The sequence below is a fragment of the Dendropsophus ebraccatus genome, chromosome 3, assembly GCF_027789765.1.
Source record: "Dendropsophus ebraccatus isolate aDenEbr1 chromosome 3, aDenEbr1.pat, whole genome shotgun sequence".
NCBI lineage: Eukaryota > Metazoa > Chordata > Amphibia > Anura > Hylidae > Dendropsophus > Dendropsophus ebraccatus.
The window spans coordinates 193,317,143-193,333,107 of record NC_091456.1 but is presented as its reverse complement, the minus strand read 5'-3'; the positions used below and the strand labels follow the sequence as shown (position 1 = coordinate 193,333,107).

General features: G+C 50.3%; 1 protein-coding gene and 1 long non-coding RNA gene across 2 annotated transcripts in view; both read right to left on the bottom strand.

Annotated features, from left to right (window-relative positions):
* The window catches only part of LOC138786641 (zinc finger protein 585A-like), a 65,783-nt gene extending 64,648 nt beyond the window's left edge, over positions 1-1,135 (bottom strand). Inside the window, exon 1 of the mRNA XM_069963622.1 lies at positions 624-1,135. Within this exon, the coding sequence (XP_069819723.1) occupies positions 624-1,125 (502 nt within the window). The 5' untranslated portion in view covers positions 1,126-1,135. The remainder of the gene's footprint in view (positions 1-623) is intronic.
* A 5-nt stretch (positions 1,136-1,140) lies between these two features.
* LOC138786871 (uncharacterized) lies at positions 1,141-11,508 on the bottom strand. Its single transcript, XR_011362222.1, has 3 exons — positions 11,303-11,508; positions 1,365-1,464; positions 1,141-1,278 (listed from the first exon to the last, which is right to left on the bottom strand). It is a non-coding gene; the product is annotated as an uncharacterized lncRNA (long non-coding RNA).
* Between the last annotated feature and the right edge of the window lie 4,457 nt (positions 11,509-15,965).

The window sequence follows — 15,965 nt, the reverse complement described above, 5'->3', positions numbered from 1 at the left end:
GGGGCAACTGAGACAACTCTACTTTACACCAGGTTGATAAATCTCCCCCTAAGTGTTTGGACCGCGACCGATCAGGAGAACGAGCCGAAAGAAGTCATTTTCTGACCTGGTCAGCCCCGTAGACTTACATTATGTGTCCGTAAAGCAAAGAGTCAGGGGAGAACACGCTGTGCCTAGGCTTCTCCCATTTTGTTCTCCTGATCGATTGAGGTGTGAACACTCCAACTCCAAACAATCAAAACTTTTCACATCTTTGTGTGAAATTCTTCAACTTCCTACCTTCTGAACAAGCAACCTTATTTGATATTTATTGTGAAACTACTTTTATTAAATGTACTGGCTTAGGAGGTGTACGGCTCCAGGATGTAAGTGGTAATGTTACTGCACAGCCACTTATCCTCTTACCCCCCGTGAAGGATGAATCATTCCTAAATTCAGTGTAAGCCGATGTAGTCAGTACCGGTGTTAGTCCATGAAAGAATGCACAAAATTTTGTGCCTTTTCCACGCCAAAAAAGTTGCCTATACTCCTACTCCCCCTATAGTTTTTGCCCTATACGTGTATTTAATACTGAATATACAGCAGAAAAGACTGGCTCTTCTCTGCATTTAGTCACTACTCACCTGGGAGGTAACCTGTAGTGATGTCCTCCTTATACTGCTCATCACTGCTGTCATCTGTCTCTTCTTCTTTCATCATCATATCTGCATCATTGATATAGTTCAGATTCTTCCCTGTAGCGATGTCCTCCTTATACTGCTCATCACGAAAGAGATCTGTTTCCTCTTCTACGATGTTGTCTATAGCATTAATATAATTCAGATCCTTCCCTGTAGTGATGTCTTCCTTATACTGCTCATCACTGCTGACATCTGTCTCTTCTTCTTTCATCATCATCATATCTGTATAAGTGATATGGTTCAGATCCTCCCCTGTAGTGATGTCCTCCTTATACTGCTCATTACTAAAGGGATCTGTCTCCTCTTCTTCTTTTTTTACTATGTTGTCTATAGCATTAATATAATTCAGATCCTTCCCTGTAGTGATGTCCTCCTTATACTGCTCATCACTGCTGTCATCTGTCTCTGGAGCATTAATATTGTTCCCATCTTCCCCCTGATTCATAAGATGTGAGAAATATTGTAAAAGTCATCAGACAGTAGGAGAAGTCAGGTGGGATGTACAGATCATAGGGAACATCTCCATCTACCTGATCCTGATCCTGTGGGAGAAGAGGACGGGGACATCTCTCTGGTGCTGTTCTCTTACTGGATCTGACTGGAGGGAACACATACAGAGACTGAATTCATTCTTTCCATCCAGATAATACAGAGAGGAGGTGTGTATATAGTCCTGTCTATTACCTGCTGATGGGAGGGTGGGGGTTATTATCCTCTCGGCCATCTTGTTCCTGTCTCTCTCCATCATTGATCGGTCAGTCAGGAGAATTATCTACATAGGATCCTGTAGTGTAGAAGGAAGATGAGACAATGTATAGATCACACAGCTCCGGCCATCAGTACAGCACATCGCCTCCCACTGCTATAGCCAGGGTAGGGCTGGGCGATTAATCAAATTAATTCGATTAATTCGCCCAGAGTGTTTGGATCGATTTGATTTTTTGTGAAAATCGTAAATTCGATTTTCACAAAAAATCATTGCGGGCGGGCCGGACGGTGCGGTACGCGGGCAGGCAGACAGTCCGGAGACGGGCAGTATGGGGCTGGCGAGCGCTGCTGTGAGGTGCAGGGCGGGCCGGCAGTCCGGAGAGGGGCGGTGCGGGGCCGAGAGGGGCGGATCGGGCCGGCAGTCTGGAGAGGGGCAGTATGGGGCTGGCGAGCGCTGGAGTGAGGCGAGGGGCGGGCAGTCCGGAGTTATGCAGCGCGGGAGTCCTTGAGCACAGCGTTCCGCTCCCCTGTCAGCCACAGTTACAGCTCCCCGGTCTCTGGAGGAGACAGCAGGGACTGCAGGGTGATAGTGTCGCTGCGGGTCCTGGAGCTGTACAGCTCCAGGAATCACACTATCACCCTGCAGTCCCTGCTGTCTCCTCCAGAGACCGGGGAGCTGTAACTGTGGCTGACAGGGGAGCGGAACGCTGTGTGCCGGGGTGACAGAAGGAGGGCTATGTGCACTCCTGCTCCAGTCACCCCCAGCCCCCCCTCGGTCCCCTTCCAGTCACCCCCAGTTGCACCAGTCCCCCCCAGTCATCCCCAGCTGCCCTAGTCCCTGTCAGTCATCCCCAGTCCCTGTCAGTCATCCCCAGCTGCCCCAGTCCCCGTCAGTCTTCCCCAGTCCCCGTCAGTCTTCCCCAGTCCCCGTCAGTCTTCCCCAGTCCCCGTCAGTCTTCCCCAGTCCCCGTCAGTCTTCCCCAGTCCCCGTCAGTCATCCCCAGCTGCCCCAGTCCCTGTCAGTCATCCCCAGTCCCTGTCAGTCATCCCCAGCTGCCCCAGTCCCCGTCAGTCATCCCCAGTCCCCGTCAGTCATCCCCAGTCCCCGTCAGTCATCCCCAGTCCCCGTCAGTCATCCCCAGTCCCCGTCAGTCATCCCCAGTCCCCGTCAGTCATCCCCAGCTGCCCCAGTCCCTGTCAGTCATCCCCAGTCCCTGTCAGTCATCCCCAGCTGCCCCAGTCCCTGTCAGTCATCCCCAGTCCCTGTCAGTCATCCCCAGCTGCCCCAGTCCCCGTCAGTCGTCCCCAGTCCCATTCAGTCATCCCCAGCTGCCCCAGTCCCCGTCAGTCATCCCCAGTCCCCGTCAGTCATCCCCAGCTTCCCCAGTCCCTGTCAGTCATCCCCAGTCCCCGTCAGTCATCCCCAGTCCCCGTCAGTCATCCCCAGCTGCCCCAGTCCCTGTCAGTCATCCCCAGTCCCTGTCAGTCATCCCCAGTCCCCGTCAGTCATCCCCAGCTGCCCCAGTCCCCGTCAGTCATCCCCAGTCCCCGTCAGTCATCCCCAGCTGCCCCAGTCCCTGTCAGTCATCCCCAGTCCCTGTCAGTCATCCCCAGCTGCCCCAGTCCCTGTCAGTCCCCCTCAGTCACAGGGGAGCACTGTTCCACTGGGAAGCAATACAGTTGTTGTCTCAAACATCATTAAAATTGTATCTGACGCTGTGAGAAAAATTTTGTTTATTTAGCAAAATAAAAAAATCGAGATTTAAATCGAGAATCGTTCAGATTTCTAAAAAAAATCGAGATTTTATTTTTTGGCCATATCGCCCAGCCCTAAGCCAGGGCGTTGTACAGCGCCATCTCCTCATCTATACTATATATCCTCCACACACCGAGCCGTATATCCACCCACACACAGGGGTAATAATCCTCCTGCTCTCCCCCAGCTCCTCCACACATCCCTCCACCTGCAGAGCTGTACAGGAGCCCTGTGCTTCCCCTGTGCTTCTAACTCCAAGTGAATCTCTGTACCTTGTGTAATCTTCTGCCACAGAAATTCCAGGATAATGGCAAGAAACTCCTCACAGGGCCAATTACTGCAGCCTCCTGCCTCACAAACCACATAGACAGGTAAAATCTCGGTGGAGGCTAGAATGTAGTTGCCACAGGTAGGTCTTGAGGACCTTTGATGACGTCATGCCCATGTGACCAGCCTCCTGTGTGGGAGGAGCTATCTTCCTCTGTTAGGTTTTCTATGAGGCGGCTGGTTTCCCGGGCTTTTTATGAGGCAGCAGCATAGTGAGTGCAGTGTATATGATCAGCAGGAAGTAAACCACTGTTCTGCAGGATGAGGGGTGTGTGGGTGCACTGTTATGTGATGTTCTGCAGGGTGAGCTTTGTGGGTGCACTGTTATGTGATGTTCTGCAGGATGAGGGGTGTGTGGGTGCACTGTTATGTGATGTTCTGCAGGGTCAGGGGTGTGTGTAGGGCCGCTTTAACCGGAGGGCACATGGTGCATGTGCATCGGGCCCACTGGTTAAAGGGCCCCCCCGAGCAGGGCAGCCGTTGCTATGTGCGACCAGTGCGGTCGCAGAGGCGTCCGGCCACCAGCCTGTCAGGGGGGAGCGCCATGGATGGGTAATCTACTTACCCATCCATTGCGCCCTCTGCAGGGCCGGCCCGCCACTGCGCTTCAGCAGCAGTACTGACAGAGAAAGAGCGCCATTGGCTCCCTCCCTGTCAGTCACTCTTGTGGCTGCACTTCCTGCGGTCACAAGAGGCAGCACTCTCCCTCTGGCGCCCGACGTCACTGGAACGTCGGCGCGAGGGTAAGGGGAGTGCAGCCTCTTGTGACTGCTGCAGTGCTGCCACAAGAGGGAAGAGAAGAGGACTGCTTGGACCCAGTGAGTATAATTGTTTTTTTTTTTTTAATGTTACATGGGAGGGGGAGCACACCAGGGGGGGGGCAGGGGTGCACAGCAAGGGGCTATATACTATTGGAGAGAGCACAGGGTGCTATATACTATTGGAGAGAGCACACAGGGGGTCTATATACTATTGGGGGGAGCACAGGGGAGCTATATACTATTGGGGGGAGAGCACAGGGGGCTATATACTATTGGGAGAGAGCACAGGGGGTATATATACTATTGAGGAGAACACAGGGGGTCTATATACTATTGGGGGGAGCACAGGGGGGCTATATACTATTGGGGAGATCACAGGGGGGCTATATACTATTAAGGGAGTGCACAGCAAGGGGGCTATATACTATTGGGGAGAACACAGGGGGTCTATATACTATTGGAGGAGAGCACAAGGGGGGCTATATACTATTGGGGGAGAGCACAGGGGGGGCTATATACTATTGGGGGAGTGCACAGCAAGGGGGCTATATATTATTGGGGAAGCGCACAGGGGAGCTTCATACTACTGGGGAGAGGGTTCCATTGATTCTAATGGAGTCATGTCATGGAGGGGGGGGGTCTCCCACTAAGGGTAGGTCGGCCAGCCTCCAGTGCTTCAGCCTCGGCCTGGTGGTACAGTCACTTTAAAACTATGGAGGCACAGAGGGGTGTAACTATATAAAGAGGGGCTATATACTATTGGGGAGAGCACAGGGGGACTATATACTATTGGGGAGAGCACAGGGGGTCTATATACTATGGGGGGAGCACACGGGGGGCTATATACTATTGGGGAGAGCACACAGGGGGTCTATATACTATTGGGGGGAGCACAGGGGGGCTATATACAATTGGGTGAGAACACGGGGGCTAAATACTATTGGGGAGAACACAGGGGGTCTATATACTATTGGGGAGAACACAGGGGGTCTATATACTATTGGGGGGAGCACAGGGGAGCTATATACTATTGGGGGAGAGCACAGGGGGCTATATACTATTGGGGAGAACACAGGGGGTCTATATACTATTGGGGGGAGCACAGGGGGGGCTATATACTATTGGGGGGAGAGCACAGGGGGCTATATACTATTGGGAGAGAGCACAGGGGGTATATATACTATTGGGGAGAGCACAGGGGCTATATACTATCGGGGGAGAGCACAGGGGGGCTATATACTGTTGGGGGGAGAGCACAGCAAGGGGGCTATATACTATTAGGGAGATCACAGGTGGGCTATATACTATTGGGGAGATCACAGGGGGTCTATATACTATTGGGGAGATCACGGGGGCTATATGCTATTGGGGAGATCAGAGGTGGGCTATATACTATTAGGGAGATCACAGGGGGGCTATATACTATTAAGGGAGTGCACAGCAAGGGGGCTATATACTATTGGGGAGAACACACGGAGTCTATATACTATTGGAGGAGAGCACAGGGGGGGCTATATACTATTGGGGGAGAGCACAGGGGGGCTATATACTATTGGGGGAGAGCACAGGGGGGCTATATACTATTGGGGGAGTGCACAGCAAGGGGGCTATATACTATTAGGGAAATCACAGGTGGGCTATATACTATTGGGGAGATCACAGGGGGTCTATATACTATTGGGGAGATCTTGGGGGGCTATATGCTATTGGGGAGATCAGAGGTGGGCTATATACTATTAGGGAGATCACAGGGGGGCTATATACTATTAAGGGAGTGCACAGCAAGGGGGCTATATACTATTGGGGAGAACACACGGAGTCTATATACTATTGGAGGAGAGCACAGGGGGGGGCTATATACTATTGGGGGAGAGCACAGGGGGGCTATATACTATTGGGGGAGAGCACAGGGGGGCTATATACTATTGGGGGAGTGCACAGCAAGGGGGCTATATACTATTGGGGGAGAACACAGGGGGGCTATATTCTATTGGGGGAGTGCACAGCAAGGGAGCTATATATTATTGGGGAAGCGCACAGGGGAGCTTCATACTACTGGGGAGAGCGCACAGGGGGGCTATATACTTCTGGGGGAGCACACGGGGGTTCTATATACTAATGGGGGAGCGCACATGAGGGCTGTATATAACTGGAGGACCACACAAGGGTCTATATAGTACAGGGACACCATAAAGTGACTATACCACCAGGCCCAGGCTGAAGCACTGGAGGCGGGCCGACTCACCCTTAGTGGGAGGAAACCCTAGCCCCTCTATGACAGGGTTCCATTGATTCCAATGGAGTCATGTCATGGGGGGGGGGGTTCTCCCACTAAGGGTGGGTCGGCCAGCCTCCAGTGTTTCAGCCTCGGCCTGGTGGTACAGTCTCTTTAAAACTATGGAGGCACAGAGGGGTGTAACTATGTAGGGGTACAGAGGGGTGTAACTACTGTATAGGGGTACAAAAGACCTAACTACTGTATGTGTTGGAGCCTAAAATATTTGTCTGGCAGATTCTGGAGAGAAGATTCACAGCTAGGAGAAGACTTCAAGGTGGCCCAGGCTGGATGGAGAGAAAAAGAAAAGGTGACAGACTCTGATCGGAGGAGACGTCCCTGGTGAGTTACTGGATGTAACTGCACTCTGTTATAGGGTTGTAGTGTTAGGGGTCATGATGTGGCGGTATCATGTAATGGTATCATTGGTGATATCTTTGTTTTGTTCAGTGCAGTTTTCAGGTAATATGTAATCACTGTATGGTGGAAATAGTGTTATAAGGTAACTACTGTATGTAATGGGGCTCTTAATACAGTGTGGGGGCAAATTCAGTACATTATACAATGTGCCGAAAGGGAAATGGGGGGTGGGGGGTGGGAGCCACTCTTGAGGGCTGTGCACCAAGCTCACAAATGTATTAAAACGGCCCTGGGTGTGTGGGTGCACTGATGTTCTGTAGGATGATGGGTGTGTGGGGGCCACTGTTATGCGATGTTCTGCAGGATGAGGGAGTGTGGGTGCACTGTTATGCTATGTTCTGCAGGGTCAGGGGTGTGTGGGTGCACTGTGATGTTCTGCAGGATGAGGGGTGTGTGGGTGCACTGTTATGCAATGTTCCGCAGGGTCAGTGGTGTGTGGGTGCACTGTTTTGGTTGCCCAGTGCACCCCAGCCGCCAGCAGTGACACCCCGCGGCTGCGGCAGCAACCATACCCCTCTGTCCCCTGAACTTCTGTGATGCTGGCCACTGCAGCTCCCAACCCCTGTCACCTGGACCCCCCCTCCCCTAGTGATTATCACAACCACCAGACACCATCTACCACCCCCTCCCAGGACCGCAGTAATGATTCGGCACTCTGAGTGGCACAACTACATCCCCCCCCCGAACTTACTGATGAAGGCGGGCTCTGGGCTTCTGCTCCCGAATCACTGTAATTATTGATAATCGTACCCCCTCAAACCTCTGCTGTGCTGGCCGTCGCTGCCCCCCTCCCTGTACACATCACCCCCCCCGCCCCCCCCCCCCCGGGTGCGCTGTAATGATCAGGCCACCTGAGTGGCACTACTCCCCTGCCCCCCTCGCTGATGAAGATGGGCCTGTGGGCTCCTGGACAGCTGTAATGATTAATGATTGGACCCCTGATTCCTGGATTGTTGCCATGGTGCCCAACTCTGCAGCTTTAAGGAAGGCCCCAGCGGGTGAGATGGGTGACCTCACAGTGCAGGGCGATGAGTGCCCCTCTGACCGGGAGCCCGATGGAGTGGTGCCCCTTGTGCCTCCTGGCATAGCGCCCTGCTTGCTCTCCCCTTTGTCCACCCCCACACTCCCGCTTCCCCTGAACCTCAGCAGTTTTTCGATCCCCTCCTCAACCGAAGGCGAAGACCCCCCTACTTTACCATACCCTGGACCCCCCACCTGAACCTCAGCTCCCCCAGACCTCAGCAGTGAAGATATTAGGAGTGACAGCCTGACAGGACCAGAGATTGCCAGAAGAGGTGAGATTACCCCCTAAAACTACAACCCCCACCATGTCCTGCTAACAGTTCATCATGGGAGTTGTAGTTTTGCAGCCTGTGGCCATCCAGATCTTCAACCCCCATCATGCTCTATAGGCTGTTCATTTTGGGAGTTGTAGTTCTGCAACAGATTAGAGGATGACAGCATAGGAAGGGGAGGCAGTGGCACAGTAGAACTACGTCTCCCAGCATGGTGTGGTGATATGTAGCACTACAGTACACAAAGGGGACGTGGTGGTACACAAGGGGCCATGTGGGTACATGTGATGTATGTGGAATGTATGTTGGCATACTAGACCATATCGCAAACACTTTTTTTTTCCTGATCAGGAAATCCTGGAAGGAAAAAAAAACTGAATACTGTCAGGAAATCCTGATGCTTTCCTGAAACCTAAGGCCTTCTGATCAGGATTTCCTGACAATAAAAACTGATACGGAGGTGTGACGGGTGATGAGTGTTATGTCCTGTTCTCCTGAGATCTGTCATGTTAGAGGTTACTCTCCCTCCCTGGTATGATGGTATATGTACAGAGAGGATAGATGCCCCCCGGTATGATGGTATATGTACAGTGAGGATAGTTACCCCCGGTATGATGGTATATGTACAGTGAGGATAGATACCCCCCGGTATGATGGTATATGTACAGTGAGGATAGTTACCCCCCGGTATGATGGTATATGTACAGTGAGGATAGATCCCCCCGGTATGATGGTATATGTACAGTGAGGATAGTTACCCCCCCCGGTATGATGGTATATGTACAGTGAGGATAGTTACCCCCCGGTATGATGGTATATGTACAGTGAGGATAGTTCCCCCCGGTATGATGGTATATGTACAGTGAGGATAGATACCCCCGGTATGATGGTATATGTACAGTGAGGATAGCTCCCCCCGGTATGATGGTATATGTACAGTGAGGATAGTTACCCCCCGGTATGATGGTATATGTACAGTGAGGATAGATCCCCCCAGGTATGATGGTATATGTACAGTGAGGATAGTTCCCCCCGGTATGATGGTATATGTACAGTGAGGATAGATGCCCCCGGTATGATGGTATATGTACAGTGAGGATAGTTACCCCACCGGTATGATGGTATATGTACAGTGAGGAGAGAGACCCCCCCAGTATGATGGTATATGTACAGTGAGGATAGATGCCCCGGTATGATGGTATATGTACAGTGAGGATAGTTACCCCCCGGTATGATGGTATATGTACAGTGAGGATAGATACCCCCCGGTATGATGGTATATGTACAGTGAGGATAGTTACCCCCCCCCCCCCGGTATGATGGTATATGTACAGTGAGGATAGATGCCCCCCCGGTATGATGGTATATGTAGAGTGAGGATAGATACCCCCGGTATGATGGTATATGTACAGTGAGGATAGATGCCCCCCGGTATGATGGTATATGTACAGTGAGGATAGTTACCCCCCGGTATGATGGTATATATACAGTGAGGATAGTTACCCCCCGGTATGATGGTATATGTACAGTGAGGATAGTTACCCCCGGTATGATGGTATATGTACAGTGAGGATAGATACCCCCCGGTATGATGGTATATGTACAGTGAGGATAGTTACCCCCCGGTATGATGGTATATGTACAGTGAGGATAGTTACCCCCCTGGTATGATGGTATATGTACAGTGAGGATAGCTCCCCCCGGTATGATGGTATATGTACAGTGAGGATAGATGCCCCCCGGTATGATGGTATATGTACAGTGAGGATAGTTACCCCCAGGTATGATGGTACATGTACAGTGAGGATAGTTACCCCTCCGGTATGATGGTATATGTACAGTGAGGATAGTCGCAGTGAAGATAAGCACGTTGTGATTGGGAGTGGCGCTTGGCATTGGCCCAAGTTGACCTCTTCACCAGGGCCTATGAGACATTAGCGGGGATATCTCCGTCCCGGGACCAGCTCCAGGAGCCGGACTTGGCGAGATGGGGTAAGTATCCGGGGCTCTATTGGGGGGTTGGGCAGCCTTCACCCCGACACGGGGGGGATGACAGGTCTTCTTTATGTAAACATGTTATTCTTGTTAGGCTGCTAGACTCTGGACTCTATCATTTAGTAACCAGGTTACACTTGGGTTATCCAAAACGGCACCAACGCCACTCCAGGCTACCGTGACAAGTGCCCAAGTGACCCTATGCCCACAGAGCTGCCACAGCACCACATAGCTACCCCGGTACCTGGCTCTGAGCGCCTCGTGTGTTATATATGCCTGCAGCAGAGCGCTGTGTGTAATGTACATGTAGCTGAGCTGTATGTGTGTAATGTACATGTAGCTGAGCTGTATGTGTGTAATGTACATGTAGCTGAGCTGTATATATGTGTGTAATGTACATGTAGCTGAGCTGTATATGTGTGTAATGTACATGTAGCTGAGCTGTATATGTGTGTAATGTACATGTAGCTGAGCTGTATATGTGTGTAATGTACATGTAGCTGAGCTGTATGTGTGTAATGTACATGTAGCTGAGCTGTATGTGTGTAATCTACATGTAGCTGAGCTGTATGTGTGTAATGTACATGTAGCTGAGCTGTATATGTGTGTAATGTACATGTAGCTGAGCTGTATATGTGTGTAATGTACATGTAGCTGAGCTGTATATGTGTGTAATGTACATGTAGCTGAGCTGTATGTGTGTAATCTACATGTAGCTGAGCTGTATATATGTAATGTACATGTAGCTGAGCTGTATGTGTGTAATGTACATGTAGCTGAGCTGTATATGTGTGTAATGTACATGTAGCTGAGCTGTATGTGTGTAATGTACATGTAGCTGAGCTGTGTGTGTAATGTACATGTAGCTGAGCTGTATGTGTGTAATGTACATGTTGCTGAGCTGTACGTGTGTAATGTACATGTAGCTGAGCTGTATATGTGTAATGTACATGTAGCTGAGCTGTATGTGTGTAATGTACATGTAGCTGAGCTGTATGTGTGTGTGTGATATATATGCCTGCAGCAATCTCCCACCTATAAGGCACCATAGACCGCTGGGTAGGATATATGAAGCTATTACTCACAGAGCACAGTGTCAGATCCGGAGCGTGTTCCCTTCTTCCTCTGTATTTCTCACCACTCAGCTGGGCGCTCAGGACTCTTCAGCAATCTGCTCTCTTCTTGTACAATGACCCTACGTGTTTCCCGCTTTACCAGCAATCACCAGGGGATAATTCACACAGCAAGGAAAGCAGGTCTGTGCCGCACTGATGTCGCCCGAACACTGCGCTATACACAGTAACTTCTATCTGGATGTCTCATTGCAACATACACCCCACCTCCCCTCAGGTATTCCTACTCTGTGCCAGCCCACTCCCCCCCCCCCCAACAGAACTTCCTGGAGAAACTCATTATCTAAGCTGTATATGTGTAATGTACATGTAGCTGAGCTGTATGTGTGTAATGTATATGTAGCTGAGCTGTATATGTGTAATGTACATGTAGCTGAGCTGTATATGTGTGTAATGTACATGTAGCTGAGCTGTATGTGTGTAATGTACATGATACAGGATACATTATTAATATATGGAGGGCACAGCAGGGGGCATTATTACTATATGGGGGCACAGCATGGGGCATTATTAGTATATGGAGGCAGAGCAGGGGTTATTATATGGAGGGCACAGCAGGAGACATTATTACTATATGGAGGGCACAACAGGGGGCATTACTACTATATGGAGGGCACAGCAGGAGACATTATTACTATATGGAGGGCACAACAGGGGGCATTATTACTATGTAGCATAACAGAGTGCAATTCCCACGGCTGGCACCTGTTCACAAGTGGTTTATTATATATTTCATGAGGTGACATGTCTTATGTTAAACTGTTATATGTATTTCTCTGTACCAGTGTAACTGGCAGGCAGAAAATGGGTTACTTGCTTTACACTGCACACTAAACAAAACACCTACTGTCCTTAGTGGGAAGTGCTCTAGCTAGAGTAAGAGGCCCATAGAAGTTACTAGAGAGTGGGCGGCGTATGCTAATAGGCTCCCCATCAAAGGTCTGCAGATTCAGTGTATAGCTGAGACAAGTAAGTAGCTGTTGAGGGGACAGGATCACTACAGGAGATGAGATCACCACAGGAGATGAGATCACCACAGGAGATGAGATCACCACAGGAGATGAGATCTCTACAGAGCAAAGCTGCTGAGGGGAACCAGGAAAGAGAGATTATAAACAGCAGCAAAAGATCAGCTGGAGGTGAGACCAAAAGAGACACTGAGAGAAAGTTTGTCCGGTGCCCCCTCAGGAAGGGGCCAGCACATCTACAGTCAGTGGGAATCCTCAGATCAGCAACCCAAGTGGATGGATTTGGCTGTTAAGAGAGTAGAGTTAACTTAGGTCTCTGCACCCATCTTGCTGAATTCCGGGGGTAAGATTTATTAGGACCCCTGGATACCTCTAGGACTCGAAAGTTGTGGCTTAAGGCTTGGCCTAGTAACCTTACAGCAGGAAGCTCCCTTGCTGACAGGGAGGGAAACAGACTCAAGTACCATTGGGAAGAGGTCCACAGGATCACAGAGCCCACCAGCGTCCCACACGTACTGACAGACCAAGGTCTGAGGCAGATCATCTCTCCACACACCACCAGACTCTCTACAGGCGCAGTAACCCAGTCAAGGCCGCCAGTATTCATAGCTGTAGGCCACAGGACTGGAGAACACCTGCAAGTTCATCAGTAAAGAAGTTGTTATACCGCTTCCCTCCTTGTCTCCCTGTTGTCCTGGTCTACCTGCACCACACCACCATCAAGGGCCATATCACCAGACAGCAGTACAGAACTACAGGTCCACACCACCGACAGCCTTACACACAGGTGCAGCCCCCTACAAAAACCTGCAGCAGCCCAGAGAAGAGAGATAGAACATAGGGAAGAGCCAGAGAGTAACCTGTACCTTTGGAAGCCCTCGTGCCCACTTAAAACCGTGACAAGTTAGTGCCTAAGGCTGCGGTGCACCACAAGACCCAGCCATCCTGCAGGTACAGCACCTTCTCACTCTACAGCCCTCAGTGCATCCCCTCACTCAGGAGCTCAGCGATACACTCAGGAGAGGCATAACCACTTACAAGCCAAAAACTACCACCATCATCCTCTCCCCATTCCCCCTTACTCTCTTCTTCTCCAGCCCTGGCATGCTGCAACTATATGGGGGCACAACAGGGGACATTATTACTATATGGAGGCACAGCAGGGGGCATTATTACTATATGGAGGCACAGCAGGGGGTATTATTACTACATGGAGGCAGAGTAGGAGACATTATTACTATATGGGGGCACAGCAGGGGACATTACTACTATATGGAAGGCACAGCAAGGGACATTACTACTATATGGAAGGCACAACAGGGACAGTATTACTATATGGAGGGCACACAGGGTACATTATTACTATATGGAGGCGAAACGGGGGACATTTACTATATGGGGGCACAGCAGGGGACATTACTACTATATGGAGGGCACATCAGGGGCATTAATACTATATGGAGGGCACATCAGGGGGCATTATTACTATATGGAGGCACAGCAGGGGCATTATTACTATATGGAGGGCACATCAGAAGGCATTACTATATGGAGGGCACATCAAGGGGCATTTATTACTATATCGAGGAACAGCAGGGGACATTATTACTATATGGGGGTATAGCAGGGAACATTATTACTATATGGAGGCACAGCAGGGAACATTATTACTATATGTGGGCACAGCAGGGGACATTACTACTATATGCAGGGCTCAGCATGGGACATTATAACCATATGGAGGCACAGCAGGGGACATTATTACTATATGGAGGCACAACAGGGGACATTATTACTATATTGGGGCACAGCAGGTGGCATTACTACTATATGGAGGCACAGCAATGGACATTACTAGTATATGGAGGGCATAGCAGGAGACATTACTACTATATGGAGGGCACATTAGGGGGCATTATTACTATATGGAGGCACAGTAGGCGGCATTACTATATGGAGGCACAGCAGGGGGCATTATTACTATATGGGGGAACAGCAGGAGACATTATTACTCTATGGAGGCACAGCAGGAGACATTATTACTATATGGGGGCACAGCCGAGGCATTACTACTATATGGGGGCACAGCAGGAGGCATTATTACCATATGGGGGCACAGCAGGAGGCATTTTTACTATATGGGGGCAAAACAGGGGACAGTATTATTATATGGAGGGCAGAGCAGGAAGCATTATTACTATATGGGGATCAAAGCAAGAGGCATTATTTCCTCTCCAATCTTATCAGTAGAACAGCCAGTCGGTCTAGGTCAGTATAATAAATGATATAATAAATTGTTATGACAAATATCAGATGGGAAGGAAAAGGCCCCCATCACATCTGTAATTAAAGGGGTTACTCTCCCCTCACTATGCTGGGTTCCTCCTGCAGCGTCTGTGTCCCCCGCTGAGTTCCGCCAATTCTGTGGTGAACTCTTATTGGCAGTCGCAGCAAACTCAGCCAATCAATGGCCATATAGCTGTCACATCCCAGTCAGTGATTGGCTGCGGTCCTTGGAGGTCCTTGAGTAGTGACTCGGTACGGCTCCCTAAACCTTTATTGCGCCTGAGTAAGGTAACTCCCTTGGGATCACACAAGCGGGATGAAGTATCCACATCAGTTAGTGTTTTTCCCACTCTGTTATTTTCTATGCACGGCTATGCAACGCCGCACGCTTCACTAGACATTAAAGGAAACTCACCATGAAAATGCCACCTAAGCTATCGGCATCATGTTATAGAGCAGAAGAAGGCCACCCCTCTTCCAACCTGTCCTGTGGCTGAACTTGCCTCCCCCTCAGAAGCACTGTCTTCACTAGGCTTATCCACCCAGCTGGGGTCAGTCACCTAGTCCTCATCCACCAGCTCTTCCTCCAATTCCTCACTCTGCTCCTCACTTTGAATTACATCCATGACAACAACCTCACTGCCTGACAACTGGGTCTCATCGTCATCAGACACCTCTTCTAACCTCACTTGCAAGTCCCCACTCTCATCACCCACTGACTGCGTGAGCTGCATAGTTTGGGCCAGATCAACTGCTCCGGTTGCTCAAACTCAGGGAAGGGTCCAGAAAAGAGTTCCTGGGAGCCTGGTGGTGGATCTGAATTCCTCCTTTCCCTAGAGAGGCCAGGCTGTGGGGAAGGAGGCAGAGCTACTGGAGCAAGGGTTCCCCTCCCTTGGCTAGTGTGGGTGGACTGCGTGGAAGACTGGGTGGTGGATAAGTTACTGGACACATCCGCTATCCACGTTAGTGGTGTACCCTGAGACCCCGTAAGTTGCGAGAATAAGCTAGGGAGTGAATGTCTGCGGTGTGCCACTGCTCCCTCCTCAACGGGTGCTGTGTCACCCTACCCAGAACCACGGCCTCTGCCCATTGCATCTCTTGGAACTCTACGCCCACATCCTCCACCCTTACCCCTGGGGTTCACCATTTTATGGACACTGCACAGTCAAGACTGAGCTGCACTACAGATCACAGCAAGCCAAGAAAATATATTACTCAGACTACTTTTGGAGGTAGTCGTATAGAGTCTGTGTGTAAGTGGTGCTATATGGTATATGCCACCTCTAACACAGGACAATGAGCAGTGAGGTTGGATATGGTTGCACTTAAAAAGAAAGCAACCCTGCAGACTGGCTGCAGTT